This window comes from Nicotiana tabacum, chromosome 1 (genome assembly GCF_000715075.1).
Source record: "Nicotiana tabacum cultivar K326 chromosome 1, ASM71507v2, whole genome shotgun sequence".
NCBI classification, from domain to species: domain Eukaryota; kingdom Viridiplantae; phylum Streptophyta; class Magnoliopsida; order Solanales; family Solanaceae; genus Nicotiana; species Nicotiana tabacum.
This window is the reverse complement of record NC_134080.1, coordinates 110,547,040-110,562,506: the sequence shown is the minus strand read 5'-3', so window position 1 is coordinate 110,562,506 and position 15,467 is coordinate 110,547,040. Positions and strand designations below refer to the sequence as shown.

At 39.1% G+C, this 15,467-nt stretch overlaps 1 protein-coding gene across 1 annotated transcript; it reads left to right on the top strand.

Annotated features, from left to right (window-relative positions):
- The first annotated feature begins 13,362 nt into the window (after positions 1-13,362).
- Positions 13,363-14,100, top strand: LOC142163448 (uncharacterized). Its single transcript, XM_075220734.1, has one exon. The coding sequence runs from the start codon at positions 13,363-13,365 to the stop codon at positions 14,098-14,100; it is 738 nt and encodes a 245-aa protein (XP_075076835.1).
- The last annotated feature ends 1,367 nt before the right edge of the window (positions 14,101-15,467 follow it).

The following is a 15,467-nucleotide window of genomic DNA, read 5'->3' as shown; positions in this document are numbered from 1 at the left end:
TCTAACGCGGACCGCGCTTCAGAACTCATTTCTCAGCCTTGGTTTTTGTTCAACTTTTGACTCCTTTGTGAGTTGATTAAGGTTCTTTTACCTCATTTTGAATAATTCCTGCAACCAGCATATTTTATTAGTTCTCGGGAATACCTTCAAGCATTTTTAGCCTAAAACACAAGTAAAAGAGAGCAAATAATAGGTTAAAATCCTTACTTATCTATACCTGGATCAACCAACACACATTTAATTTTAAAATCGAAAATATTTAAAGATTGTGAGCACGTGATTTTTGCCCGGCGAAAAATAATTCTATAAAATTCACAAAAATAGATTTTTTTAATTATTTTAATTTTTATATAATTTTTAGGAATTTCTTGTTAATTTTTGTTTGCATTTAGTTGCGTATTTAACATTTTAAAATTATAAGAAAATACCAAAAAATATCCAAATCTTCATTACAAAGCATTTTAGGCCTTAATTGCACTTAGGATTTAATTACATGAGTTAATTATATTATTAAAAAAATACAATAGTTATGTATACATTTTAGCTTTTAGTTTTAATTAATTAGCGTTAAATTAGTGAAAATAAGTAAGATCAATTCTACAAATAGATTAAATAGTCTAATTTAGGATTTATTTAGCTTGTGATGATTTTAATTAATGAAATTAGAATTTTTAGAATCAAAGAAAAGGAAGAAAAAAAACAAAGAAAAGGAAAGTGCAAAAAATGCTTTAATTATTTTTAGGTTTGGGTTAATTAGTTAGTGTTTTTGATTCACATTTTTATTAGTTTAATATTAGGGAAAAATCAAAAATTTGCTAATTGTGAAAAAATCGGATTTATTTTTGGAATTTGGCTAAGTTAGAAGGTCATCCTTTTTGTTGTTCTTTTAATTGGGCCAAACAAGCCAAATATCCCAAACTTCCTTCAACAGACCCGCCCCGTTCTCTCTCCAAAACAGCCCAGATCTGGTCCAACCCTTATTAAACCAAACGACCCCATTTTTCCTTGAACAATTACATCCGAAGATCTCCTATGATCCAACGGCTGGGAACTACCCACTTCCACCCCTCAAACTTTCTGTGAGAGAGAGACCCATACCCCCAAAATCATCTTAGACTCATCTCTCTTACCCCTCTCTCATCCCTCGCCGTCTGCTGCTGCTGGAAATCGCCTACGGCGGCACTACTCTAAACCGCCCCAAATAAACACCCCATCATCCTCACACCCCCTAAACCTTAACCCCCTACCAATTTCCCCAAAATCTCCACCAATCTTCTCCAATTTCACATCTAAGAAGGCCAAAAAACCCTAGTTCAAGCTTTTGTTGTTTCTCAATAATTCAAGTCGATTTGGTTTCAAAATCACATAAATTGATTGCTTTTGACAAGAGCAATCGATTTATGTTAGTTTAATTCATGTCTGAGTTGTCCATGGAGCATTTTCAGATAATCATCTCAGTTTTTAGTCCCTATTAGATTATATGGAATTTCCCCTCTCATTCTCTTATGAAATCAATAGGTACTCCAACTTTTCTTTTTTTAGTTACTTTTCTGTCATGTTTCGATTTTCTCATATATGTGTTTTTCTATTAGTTGTGTGTGTTTTCATGTGTATAACATGTTTTAGATCGATTAGGATTCAATGAACATTAAGTTTGTGTTTTCAAGGTTAGATTAATAGTTTACTTGTATGACCTCGACTAGTTAGGTTAATCATCTAAATTTTGTTAGGTTTTTGAGTATGTTCTGCTTTGAATTGTATAATCTTTTCCTTGTTTTGCTTCTTCTGTTTCTATAGTCGATTGCATTTTCAGTAGTGCTTTGTCTAAATTAGATTAGTCTTGCTATTTGTCGTACGTTGGTTTGTTTAGATAGATTTCAGAAGTAATTAGCTTTTGTCACTTCTGAAATTATTTTCCTTTAGGTTTAAAATTACTGGAATTGGGAGTAGGGTTTTGACTTGTGGACTAGGGGATTTTGGTTCATTATTGGGTTTAGAAGGAAGATTGAGGTACAGGCCCAAGTCTTTAAACAGGTCTGGCCCAATTTGGGATCCATTTGAGAGTTAAATGTAATGGGACAAGGGGATTTAGGTCAGAAATTAGGTTTAAAAGGGGTAAAATACAAAGGTTAAAAGAGTGAAAATAAGAAGAAACTTCTAAAAAGGGACAAATGTCCAAATTTGTTAGAAAAGATGTTGAAAATAATATATTATCTGATTCCTCATTTTAATTTTTTTTTTTGAAAAACAAAGCTGAAAGTTCAAGTTAGAGACAGAAAACAAAAAAATAAGATTCAAAGCTGCTTTTTCTTTTAATTTCTACTGGTTCTGCTTCATTTTTCTAGGATTTTGAGTAGTATTCAAGCTTGAAACTGTTCGTTTGATTATAAGATTGATGTTGTTTGTTGCTGGCTAGATTTTCACCTTTCATCCTTGTTTTGTCAAGTTCATCTATTGATTCTACTTCTAGGTATGTGGATCTTTCTCTGTAATTCTCTGTTGAAAATGGAAATGACGAGTGCACTGTTGATTCCACGAGCATGTCTAAGTCTATGCGTTTCTAGTGTTGGCTATTCGATCTGCTTACGTTTGTTCTGTTTATGAAATTGTATGCTTAAGCTAAAATTACCTGATGCTTCAAAGACTTCACTCACTGATTCACTATTTGGTTCAATCTCTACCTAAGTATGCCTAAATATGTTACAATAAATGGAATTTACTCCTAACATGATCTGAAATTTAGTTTGATTTGTCCAATTGATCAATCATGCTTAAAGGGCACTTGTTAGGTTAAAGTTGTCAATCTTCAAGTTCAATCACCAGTTGGTCAAATTTGGCGATTGAGAGGTTCCAGACAGTGTTGAAATACATTAGTTGATAGTCTTGCCTTTCTACGAGCAATAAAGAGGAATCTGGGAATCAAAATAAAGGCATTCTTATATTTTGTTTTGGCTATTAAAGTTGTATTTGATAGGAAGTAGTCACTGTGATGTACTAATGTTTAATTCCAGTAAATTTGAAGTTTTGTCTTTTATTATAACTAAACCTGTAGTGTCACGAACATCATATGTCTTTCTTTTGAATTTGTAATATTTACACTCCTCTGTTACGTGTTCAGCTTTAAAGGCAGCAGTACTCTTAGACCTATTGATTTTTGAGATGTCTGAGAATGGAACTTTAAACTCTAATGTTGCTCTCATTGTTCAATTATTTTTTTAATTCCTTGATTATTATTGGATTGGTGCAATCATGTATAATTGTGGGCTGGTGGGCCGCTGCGGTCAAGACATAAGCCCAAAAATAATTTATTTAAAGTGGTGAATGTCATGAGAGTTCACATGGACTCGTTATAAGCAATAGGCTGGCTCGGAACATTTTGCCCACTTCAGAAGACCTTAATAACCCATAAGTTTCGATGAGAATTGGTCCAAATCATGTTCCGAAATACTTAATTAGTTTAGCTCCCTGTAATTAGCTAAGTTATAAGGAACCTGAATTTAGAAACACCACATTTCTCCTTAATTCACCTAGGAGCAACACGTTTAGACGAGTTGAATTGCTTCCTTTGAATTTGAGCTGATTAAAACAAATAATATTCTTCCAATATGAATCTCCATAATTCTGAACTTGCACAATAATCTCAATTTAGTTTTAGAAAAATTATGAACATCGTAGCTTTGCTTTAGGCACGATTAATAAATTATTGTGGTCATGGGTACGGTTTCCGCGGCATGTTCATGATACGTAATTTTCAATTCGGGTGTGCATTTCACGTTACTCGATATTACAACTTCAAATCCGCTAATAATAAAATTAACATGTTGAAAATCGCGGGTGCATTTCACATGGCGTGATTCGCAATGTGTACAAAACAAACGAGTGCGCGACAATACGTCTTGTTCAAACAAATTCCATAAACACTAAAAGCGATAGATAATTAAAAGCGATTAGAAAGTAAAAATGCACAATAGGTTTTAAATATGTATTAAATCAGATAATTAGGCCAATTACTAATAGTTGAGAAACCGTGCTAAAACCACGGAACTCGGGAGTGCCTCACACCTTCTATCGGTTTAACAGACTTCCTTACCCGGTCTTCTGTGTTTGCGGACCATAGAGTCAATTTCCTCGATTGGGATTTAAAATAAACCGATGACTTGGGACACCATAATAAATATCCCAAGTGGCGACTCTGAATCAATAAATAATCCTATTTCGAATAATATCACTTTAAGTGGAAAAACTCTCTATTCCTCGAAAAAAAGAGTTGTAACACTTCTGGCGACTCTGCTGGGGATCGAACCCAGAATCTCTTGTTTAGGGTTTAGAATTCGAGCTTAGAATAATTGTTATACTTGGCTTTTATTTATTATCTGATTTTTTACGTGTTTGAGCCTAATGTTCTAAATGCTGCTTTTTACCGCTTTGATATTGTTTGAACTGTATATAAACTGTTATGAAACCCTTATTCTCTCTGAGTCTTCTAAATCTTTTGGGAAGTACACGCTGGCATGACTTCTTTTCTATTAGTATCATACCTTAATTTAAAATGAGGATCGGATTACTTACAAAGCCGGATGGCCTTTTGGTTACCGGTACGTTGCCCCATCGGCTTGAGTTGTCCACTCGGGAAAGCCAGGTCTAGAACAATATACCCAGGTTTTAAACCTAGAAAGACATAACCTCATGTCGGATCCCTAGTAGGTATGTTTGTTTGCATCACGTGCATTTGACTTTGTGGACTCAACACAGGGGTTGGGTCCGTCTAGGACATGTGTACCCAATTTAAATGACCATCCTGATGCATTTTACGTGCTACTTGTGCATTTACTTATTTCAGCTTGCATGTTGATCGGCTTCTAGAATAGGGAAATAAAATCAAGAAAAACCAAGAGTGAGGTAGGCAAGAAAACTGCGGTATTCAAAATATCCCGAAACTTTGCCAAAATTTTGAAAAGTAAAAAAAAAAGTCATTTCAAAATAAGTCATATTTTCCTGTTAGGTCAAAACTTACTGAACTACGCGGGTTTGATTCTCACCGGATGTGGGATACGTAGGCAACCTTCATCAGGTCCAGCCCCGTTTTTGCAAAAAATAACCAAAATTTTGAAAATGTCGTCATTTTGTCATAAATAAATTTAGGTAATGTCGTTTTTATCCAAATAGCCAGAAATGTCCCGACGGGATGTCGGAAGGCCGTTTTTGCAAGAATAGCCCCTTGTGGTCCTTTTTCTAACTTTTGGCCACTTAGCAAACACAGCCCTAAAATTTTTCCTTCTGAAGTGCTGAAGGGTTGTATTTGCAAAAGTAGCCGCGATTTGTTTTAAGTTGGATTTTGAAAAAATAATCTTTTTGGTCAGTTTTCAAACAAAATTCACGTGTTTTAACCCAGTCACCCTAATTTAAAAAATGTGTAGAATGAGCATTGTTCAAAATTTACTGTTGAAGGTCATGGATCAGATTCCACTAGCACTCCACATGTGGTGGGAGGATTTGGGAAAACAAGGGCGAGAGAAGGTCAACTAACACCTGGGGGCACTTACTGGACTATTAAAAATTCAACCTAGAAGTGATCTGATAGAGGCACTGGTGTCGTTCTGGGATCCCGCTCATAATGTTTTGCACTTCTCAAATTTTGAGCTTACACCTAATTTGGAAGAAATGGCGGGTTATACCGGGAGTACGGAGGGATTAAGACACAAGTACCTGATATCTCTAAGAACCGTTACTCCCCACAAGTTTCTAGACCTACTGAAAATAAACAAACAGACCATGACAGAAACTCTAACAGGTGGTGCTTCCACTATTCACTTTCTATGCCAGCGGTACGGGCACTTAAGGGGATTTAAAGACCCAGAAAATGAACTCTACAGTAAAGGAAAAGGGTCAAAGTGGGAGACACATAGATGTTTTGCCTTCATGATGGCATTTTTAGAACTTTTGGTGTTTATAAGGAATGACATGCGCATTGATTTACGTGTAGTTGGATTTGTCCATGTTTTGACTACCCAAGCCAAAAGTACCGTCGCACCCATGATCGTATCATATATATTCTGAGCCCTCACATCATGTAAGGTCGGAGTCAGGTTTTTCGAGGGGTGAAATCTGTTATTACAAATGTGGATGATCGAACACCTCGGTCACCGTCCTCGATAAATGATTTACGGTTCTACGGGAAGAAACTGTATTGAAGAGTTCAGTACATGAATGACAGGATTCTAAATGTCAGAAAGGGTTAATGATTGGATCACTCGTATTCATGTGGTAGCAATCCGTTCCGATGCTTAATTTTTCGAAGAAACAGTTCACCAAATTTGGAGCAAATGCCAGTATTTGGGGGCAAACACCCGAATACGCGATTTGTGTAGAGGCGAGGTCTTACCCAGTTATCTTGCTTGGTATGGAAAGAGAGTCGCAACAAATAATGAATCTGAAAGGCCGACTAAAAGACCCCATCTCCAAGAATTTGTTGAGGCGACGCAAGAACAATGGGTTTGGTTAGTTAAAGAGAAGAACTACCGGACCACCATAAGCAAACAAGAAGATTAAATCAGAAACCTCAAATTTGATAGTTGTTTGCAGGATGCCGAGGATGAAGGAGAAAAAAAAGGTTGGCTCAGGAAAACGAAGCTCTCCGAGCTCAGATTCAGAAAATGAAAATAGTAGCTGAAACCCCGGTAAGAAGCGAAAAAGATGAAAGACTCATAAGCAATCTGAAGAGAAAAGTGCATGATTATGGGTTTGATCTGACAAAGGCCGAGGATGAATTGGCAAAGTTGGCAAAAAGTGCAGAAGAACGGACAAGGTTTGCTTAGCAGTTAAAGCAAAAATATGATAGAGGGGTCACGATCTTAAAGGAAAATATGACTAATCTCGAAAATGAAATGGTCCAGTAGACAAAGGCTTTCAAAACGGAAAGAGAGCATTGCTATACATTGATTTTCCGATTGGAAGAAGGCATGCAGCAGTTTCAAGACCAAAACCACACAGCCACGCAGGTGTTGGAGGCCCGAACACAGCAAATTGGACACCTACTCCAAGAAAAGGGTGTCATTATAATGAGGATTAAAGAAATCACTAATTATGTTGCAATAAAGTGCCATGAATGTGAAGATATGACCAGGTCCATATTCTTTGCTTCTATGATGACCTTTGTTCGTCAGGTGATGGCTGATTTAGAGTACCTTCAAGAAGTGATTGCACGCAGGCCCGCATCGAGATCGACTGATGTTCCGCGGGCCCCTAAAGTAGCATTGGAGGCTCTTATGTATTCTTGACTTTTTTGGCTTTGAGTATGTATTCTATTTATTCGAGTCTGTTCATTTTTTCCAAGTCTGTTTGTTCTTCTATTTTAAGTCTGTATGTTTCTTTTTTAATCGTTAGTATTTCCAAGTCTTTGTCATAAAAAAAACAAAAAAAAAGATTTTTTTATTTAATGAAAATATTGAATTCCCCAAAATTTTGTCTTTTCTTTTATTCCATATTTGTTCCCTACACTACGTAATGGTCTGATTCATGTGGCATCATGATACGTAGGTAATCCCCATCGGATTCGATCATAACCACAGACAATTTGAGTGAAAAAACAAACCGAAAAAAAAGAGAAGAAAGAAAAGAGAAAAACTGAGTTAAAAAGAAAGAGAAGTGTGAAAAAATAAAAGAGCAAAAAAAGGGAAAAGAAATTAGGATTTAAAATTTGAGAAATGAGATAGCAAAGTCGGGATAAAACATGCAGCCATTCCAAAAATATTTAGAAGTGTTTAACTATTTAGGTACATTGGATCCCAAAATATGTGATTCCCTATCTGTTAAATGTCTCAAACTAACCAGGTTGTTGTGTGTACAAATTAAATCATGTCCTGTTTAGGTAGTTGGTTTTGTGGTAATCTGGCTTCTCATCCTTACTTCACAAGATCTAAACGCAGTGGTCCTATGGCCTCTATAAGTCATCTACCAATTATTGATCCTAAGGATAGCTCGGTATCGGCTATTCCATAGTTAGAGTCAGCATACGCTAAAGAAAATAGGAGGTTGTGTGTCCGTATGTTGGAGATGTGGGACGTTTGGTCCAATGGCAAAGAACCACCCAGTACAATCCCCAGGTTTCTGAACTGCTCCCCAGGACGAGTGGAACCACCAACGTTCCCATCCCCGTGACCAACCCATTCGTCCCATTTGGGTACCCCACTATATCAGCCAATTTTACTAGTATGCCTTCTGAGGTTCGCCCCCAGGCACCATTTTCAGGGGTACCTTCTACATTATTCACCGCACCACTAGTCTCTATTACGGCACAACCAACAGTGCCCATGCCATGCTTCGAGCCTTTAGCTTTCACTTTTCAAGGCCCGCAATTTCAATTAGACACAACTCATGTTACCCCAAAGTCTTACCCTTAGCACCAACAATATGAGTCTCCCATGGGACAGGAAAGAACAGTGAGAAACCTCGAGCAGGAAGAAATGGCTCGGAAGATGAGAAGCCTAGAACAAAGCCCGAAAAGCATGCAAGGCCAGAGTAGCCAAAAGTGTTTCTCATACTCAGATGTATGTTTCCCCATGTTCACTTATCTGTTGGATTCAAAACGCCAAAATTTGAAAAGTACAACGGGCACGGGGACCTGATCGCTCATCTGAAATGATATTGTAACCAGCTGAGGAGTGCTGGTGGAAAAGAAGAATTATTGATGGCTTATTTCGGGAAAAGCTTAACTGGAATTGCTCTAGAATGGTACATGGACCAGGAAATCTCCCACTGGAACATATGGGATGATTTGGCTTGCGATTTCGTCAGACAGTTTCAGTATAATGTTGACATAGCTCCGGACAGGAACTCCCTGTCTAATTTAAAGAAGAAAACTAGATAATGTTGACACAACTACGTACCGGAACTCCCTGTCTAATTTAAAGAAGAAAACCACTGAGAGCTTCCAATATGTTATTAAATGGCGGGAGCAGGCTGCCAGAGTAAAGCCTCACATGGATGAAACCGAGATGGTTACGGTCTTCTTACAGGCCCAGGAGGCTGACTACTTTCAAAACATGATGTCCGCCATGGGCAAACCTTTTGCAGAGGCAATAAAAATCGGAGAAATGGTAGAAAACTGGCTGAATATTAAGTCAATCTGCTTTGAGAGCCACATCCCAATCCATCCATAACGGCTCGAGAGGTTTGGCCAATCGAAAGAAGATGGAGGAGGGAGCCATGATGGCTTCAGGTTCAAGAGGGCCCCGTCGGTCACATGATCACTCCTACATGACGCCCAAAGCCCCGTAACACTACTATCCCCACCAAGATGCAGCTTATATCGTGGAACCACCTCATTATGCGGTGATGAATGCCCAACCCTATGCACATCCATAGCAGCACTACAACCAAGCTAGAGCCCCACCTCCTAGAAATAACCATCTTCACCAAGCTCCATATAATCCCCGTCCACCACAAAACAACTACCAATATAATTCACGCCCTCGTGAGCCTCCTAGGAGAAACAACTTCACTCCTATTGGTGAATCCTACTCTAGCCTATTTCCGAAGTTAATCTAGATGGGTCTATTGCAACCTATACCCCCAAACCGGCAAAATTCGGAATCCACATCATACACGTTCGGTACCAAGTGTGCCTACCATTCGGGAGCAGAAGGTCATGATACGGAGGACTGTTGGACCCTAAAAAGGGTGGTTGAAAGTTTAATAGAACAAAAACAAGTTGTGCTAGGGGATGAGGAAGTCCCTAATGTGACTAACAATCCATTACCGGCTCACCACAATGGGCCGCTTATTGGAATGATTTGTGATGACAAGGAATTTAATCCAGCCTTGAAAGCCATCATCTCCATCACTAATCCAGAAGCAAGATCTAAAGCAGCGGTGAAATAAACCAAAAATAAGAATAAAATCAATCCAATTCCTCAAGTTGTAGAAAAAGCTGTAGAAACAAAAACTAGGGCAGCACCTGCTAAGAATGCGATTCTTTATGTCCCCAAGGCCCCAAGAAAATAACAGCTCATTTTGAACACTCCCAAAAGATTCAAGAAAAGGAAAGCCACGTTGAACGTGCCAAAGTTATGTGTGCCAAAAGGGACAATGTGGCTCGGGGGTCGGTAATTCCACTAAGGCTGACTGAGCCTGTGGTTATTAGTCGTGCACCACAAAGCCCTATGAGAGACCCCACAACAGTCCCCTGGAATTACAACGAAATAGTAGTTACTTACAATGGGAAATAGATCATGGGAGAAGTGAATGAAAGGAATCAATCTGGGAAGTACCACAACCTAGAAGAGTTAAAGCAATCAAAACTGAATAAGGATAAACGGTTTCCGCCCAAGAAGCCTGTGAGCGCTGAGGAAGAAGAAGAGTTTTCTGGAAAAATGAAAACTTTGGAATATGCAATAGTTGATCAGATCCGGAAGACTCCTTCCTAGTTTTCACTTTTATCTCTTTTGTTGAGCTCAAATGAACATCAGAAGTTACTCTTGAAAACATTGAATGAGGCATATGTCCTAGTTGACACTTCAGTTGAACAGCTGGAAAGAATGGTTGAATGATTCTTCGAGGTCAACGGGTTTTCTTTCAGCCGCGATGATTTTCCCCAGAGGGAGCCGCCCACAATAAAGACATTCACCTAACTATCAAATGTGAGGGCTATTATGTAAAGAAAGTCATGCTAGATGGTGGTTCCGGGGTCGAAATTTGCCCTCTCTCAACGCTCCAGAGGATGGAGATTGGAACAGAAAGAATCTGATCAAGCAATGTATGTGTGCGCGCTTTTGATGGTGTTAAGCGAGATACAATAGGGGAAATCGATCTGATTTTGACCATTGGCCCCGTGGACTTTGAAGTGACTTTCCAGGTTCTGGACATGGATACTTCATATAATTTCCTCCTAGGAAGACCATAGATTTATGCTGCAGGAGTTGTGCCTTCCACTCTCCATCAAATGGTCAAATTTGAGTATGAAAACCAAGAAATTATTGTCCAAGGGGAGGAAGAACAATCCAGTTATAGGGACCCTTCAATCCCATGTCTCGAAGCTAGAGAAGGAAGTGAGCACATTGTATACCAAGCCTTCGAAATTGTGGTCGCCAACCAATGTGAAGAAAGAGCTCCGTTCCCTCAACCTTGTTTATCTAATGCCTCGGTCATGGTCACCACTGAAATGATCAGACATGGGTACAAGCCCGGAAAAGAGCTCGGGGTATCTCTACAAGGCATCACAGAATCACTTCGATCGCCAATGAGAAGTTCTTCAGCATAGGCTTCCAAGCTACAGAGGCTAACAGAAAATGGCTGATAAGCGCAAAGAAAATGGGTGGGACCTTCCCCATCCCATTCCACATCTCGCCCGGTCATTTGTGAAACCCAAATATGCGGAAGAAGAAGAAGATGAGGCCTTCACAGCTGAAGAAATTGATGATATTTGTGAAGCCATAAAACAAATGTTGTATGAGTCCCACATGGTCCAGTCTGGGGAAGGCACGAGCAATGCCGAGGTGCTGTACATGGGACCCAATGCCAAGCTTCAAAATTAGAAAGCTACCCCATTCCCTATCAGACGGGAGTCCCCATAGTCCAGTTTTGCCATTTCTTCTACATTACAAGTTATTCCAGGGTGTAACTCGAATGTTTTTATTTTATTGTCTTTGATTTTGATGTAAACCCTCATATCTTCAATTTAATTCAATGAAATCAATATTTCATCGTCAATGGATATCTCTTTTTCTTTATTCTGATTTTGCAATTTTTCTTATCTTTTTCTTTTCAGTTCTAACAATGCGGACTTAAATAACATGACATGCTTGCGGACTTCATGCCCAGATCCTAATATGTTGTCTAGCTGTGAAATAATGAATCAAGAACCATAATTTGATGAAGATGATGCTTTTAGGGAAATAAATCGAGAATTGGAACAATTTGAGTAAGCCTAAGCCAAACTTAAATGAAACCGAGCCAGTAAATTTGGGCAGTCCGAAAGAGGTCTGGGAAACCATGATAAGCATTCACGTCGATGAAAGAACTAGAGATGCATTGATCCAACTTTTGTTTGAATTCAAAGACGTGTTTGCATGGTCCTATGATGATATGCCAGGGCTGAGCGTTGATTTGGTGGTACATAAATTGCCAACTTATACCGATTATCCACCCGTCCAACAAAAGCAGAGAAAGATTAAAACGGACATCAGTGATAAGATCAAAGAAGAAGTCACCAAACAATTAAAAACTGGTATGATTCGAGTGGTTCGATACACCACATGGTAAGCTAATGTGGTCCCAGTGCTGAAGAAAGATGGGAAAATCTGAGTGTGTGTTGATTATCGGGATTTGAACAAAGCAAACCCCAAGGATAATTTTCCATTGCCAAACATCCACATTCTCATTGACAATTGTGCCAAACATGAGACACAGTCTTTCATGGATTGTTATGCAGGGTATCACTAGGTCCTGATGGATGAAGAAGACACAAAAAAGATGGCTTTCACCACACCGTGGGGAACTTACTGTTACAGGTCATGCCATTCGGCCTGAAAAACGTCGGGGCAACCTACATGAGATCTATGACTGCCATCTTCCATGACATGATACACCAGGAAATTGAAGTGTATGTGGATGATGTGATCATTAAATCTAAAACGCAGGAAGACCATGTGCGATATCTAAGGAAGTTCTTTGAGCATCTATGCAGGTATGACTTGAAATTGAACCCAGCTAAATGTGCATTTGGAGTTCCATCTGGAAAGCTTCTGGGGTTTATAGTCAGTCGGAGGGGTATCGAGTTAGATCCAACAAAGATAAAAGTCTATTCAGTATTTACCACCACCGAGAACTAAGAAAGAGGTCATGAGTCTACTAAGGAGATTGAATTACATCAGCAGATTCGTTGCTCAGCTCACTACCACTTGTAAACCCATATTCAAACTATTAAAGAAAGACACAGCGATCAAATGGACAGATGAATGTCAAGAAGCTTTTGATAAAATCAAAGATTATCTGTCAAATCTGCCAAAGTTGGTTGCACCTGAGCCAGGAAGACCTTTGTTCTTATACCTGATAGTCCTAGAAAATTATTTCAATTGTGTCCTCGGGCAACATAATGTAACCGAGAAGTGAGAGAAAGCCATATACTATCTGAGCAAGAAGTTCACTAGTTATGAAGCCAAGTATATTTTGTTGGAAAGGATTTGTTGTGCCCTAACTTGGCTCGCCCAGAAGCTCAGACACTATCTTTTGGCCTATATCACATATCTCATAACTAGAATGGATCCTCTAAAGTACATATTCCAAAAACCAATGCCCATAGGAAGGTTAGCAAAATGGCAAATCCTGCTCACTGAGTTTGACATAGACTATGTCACTCGCACGGCGATGAAAGCTCAAGCCTTGGAAAATCATCTAGCGGAAAACCCAGTCGATGATGAATATCAACCTCTAAGCACCTATTTCCCAGACGAGGAAGTAAATTCAATTGAAGTAATTCCAGAGGACACCAATGCTTGGAAAATGTTCTTTGATGGAGCTGTAAATGCAACAGGTGTCGGGATTGGAGAAATTTTAATTTCGCCCACAGGTCAACACTATCCGGTCACAACCCGGATTTATTTCTTTTGTACAAACAACACCGCTGAGTATGAAGCTTGTATTATGGGCATGAATATGAAAATTGATCTGGATGTGGAGGAATTATTAATTCTAGGAGATTCCAATTTGATCATTCGGCAAGCTCAAGGTGAATGGGAAACTCGATACGTCAAACTCATCCCTTACAGGCAACATGTAGAAGATCTTAGCAAATGGTTCAAGTCCATCGAGTTCAAGCATATTCCTCAATTCCACAACGAGTTAGTTGATGCATTAGCTACATTGGCCTCAATGATGCCGTATCCGGGCAATGTCCATATTGACTCTGGGGAAATCCAAATTCGAGAAAGGCATGGTTATTGTAATGCAATTGAAATAAAACAAGATGTCCAGCCATGGTATCATGATATTAAAAGGTTTTTGAAAATAAAGGAATATCCCGAGCAGGCCAGTGGAGATCAAAAGAGAACTATCAAAAGGATTGCCAGCAGTTTCTTTTTGAGCGAAGAGGTCTTGTACAAATGAACTCCGGATCTAAATCTTTTGAGGTGCATAGATGACCGAAAAGCTGAAAAGATCATGAACGAAGTGCATTCGGGAGTATGTAGGCCTCATATGAACGGATATGTCCATGAAAAGAAAAATTTTCGGGCAGGTTATTACTGGATGACTATGGAAAAGGATTGCTTCAGTTTCGTTCGGAAGTGCCATCAGTGCCAGATACACGGTGACTTGATTCATGCACAACCTTCAGAGTTACATCCTATGTCAGCACCCTGGTCGTTATTTGCCTAGGGCATGTATGTCATCGGGCCAATCGAGCCGAAAGCTTCAAATAGGCACATATTCATCTTGGTTGCCATTGATTATTTCACAAAGTGGGTTGAAGCAGTCACTTTCAAAGCCATCACTAAGAAATCAATGGTGGACTTTGTGCATTCCAACATTATTTGTCATTTTTGTATTCCTAAAACTATCATTACGGACAATGCTACAAATCTGAATAGCCACTTGATGAGGGAGGTATGCGAATAGTTTTAAATTATGCATCGTAACTCGACACCTTATCGGCCCAAATCTAATGGCGCTATTAAAGCTACAAACAAGAATATCAAAAAGATCCTCAGGAAAATGATTCAAAGTTCTAGACAATGGCATGAAAAACTGCCTTTCACATTATTGGGATATCGCACAACTGTGCGAACATCAGTTGGGATCATGCCCTATTTATTGGTCTATGGCACTAAATCTGTAATACCCGCAGAAGTTGAAATTCCATCTTTTCGAATCATCTTTGAAGCTGAGATTGAGGAAAATGAGTGGGTCAAAACCCGTTTAGAGCAGTTGACCCTAATTGATGAAAAGTAGATGGCCGCAGTTTGCCATGGGCAGTTGTATCAAACAAAGAATGTCTTGTTCCTACAACAAGAAGGTGCGGCCTGATCGGGTCCAAGCCTACACTACTATTGAGTAGAGAAGGTGGTCGATGCAGTTTTAACCCAACTAGGTCGGGATCGAATCCCTGTGGATTTGATCTTGACCTGGTTGGGTTAAAACTGCATCGACCATCCTCTCTGCTCAATAGTAGTGTAGGCTTGGACCCAATCAATTTTTCACGTTGTTGCCCGGGAGTTAGACGGTCTTAGCTATATATCTAAGTATTTGTGTGTTTTGTGTTACTTTCCTTCCGTTTTTCTAATTTTGTGTGTGAATTGATTTTAGGTACCAAATGGCTATTAACAACGAAGCCCTCGGGAATATACCACTGGGTAGGAGGTAGATGACGAACAAGTGGATGAGGTTCACCTTGAACCTCAAGTATAAAGGAGAGGCCACCCTCCTAATGACAACATCCCAAACCCTTCCCCACCTCTTCCTAGGGCAGCACATAG

What these genes read in the sequence shown, in the direction of transcription:
- LOC142163448 (XM_075220734.1), top strand. Translation starts at nt 13,363, where the DNA reads ATGAAAGCTCAAGCCTTGGAAAATCATCTAGCGGAAAACCCAGTCGAT.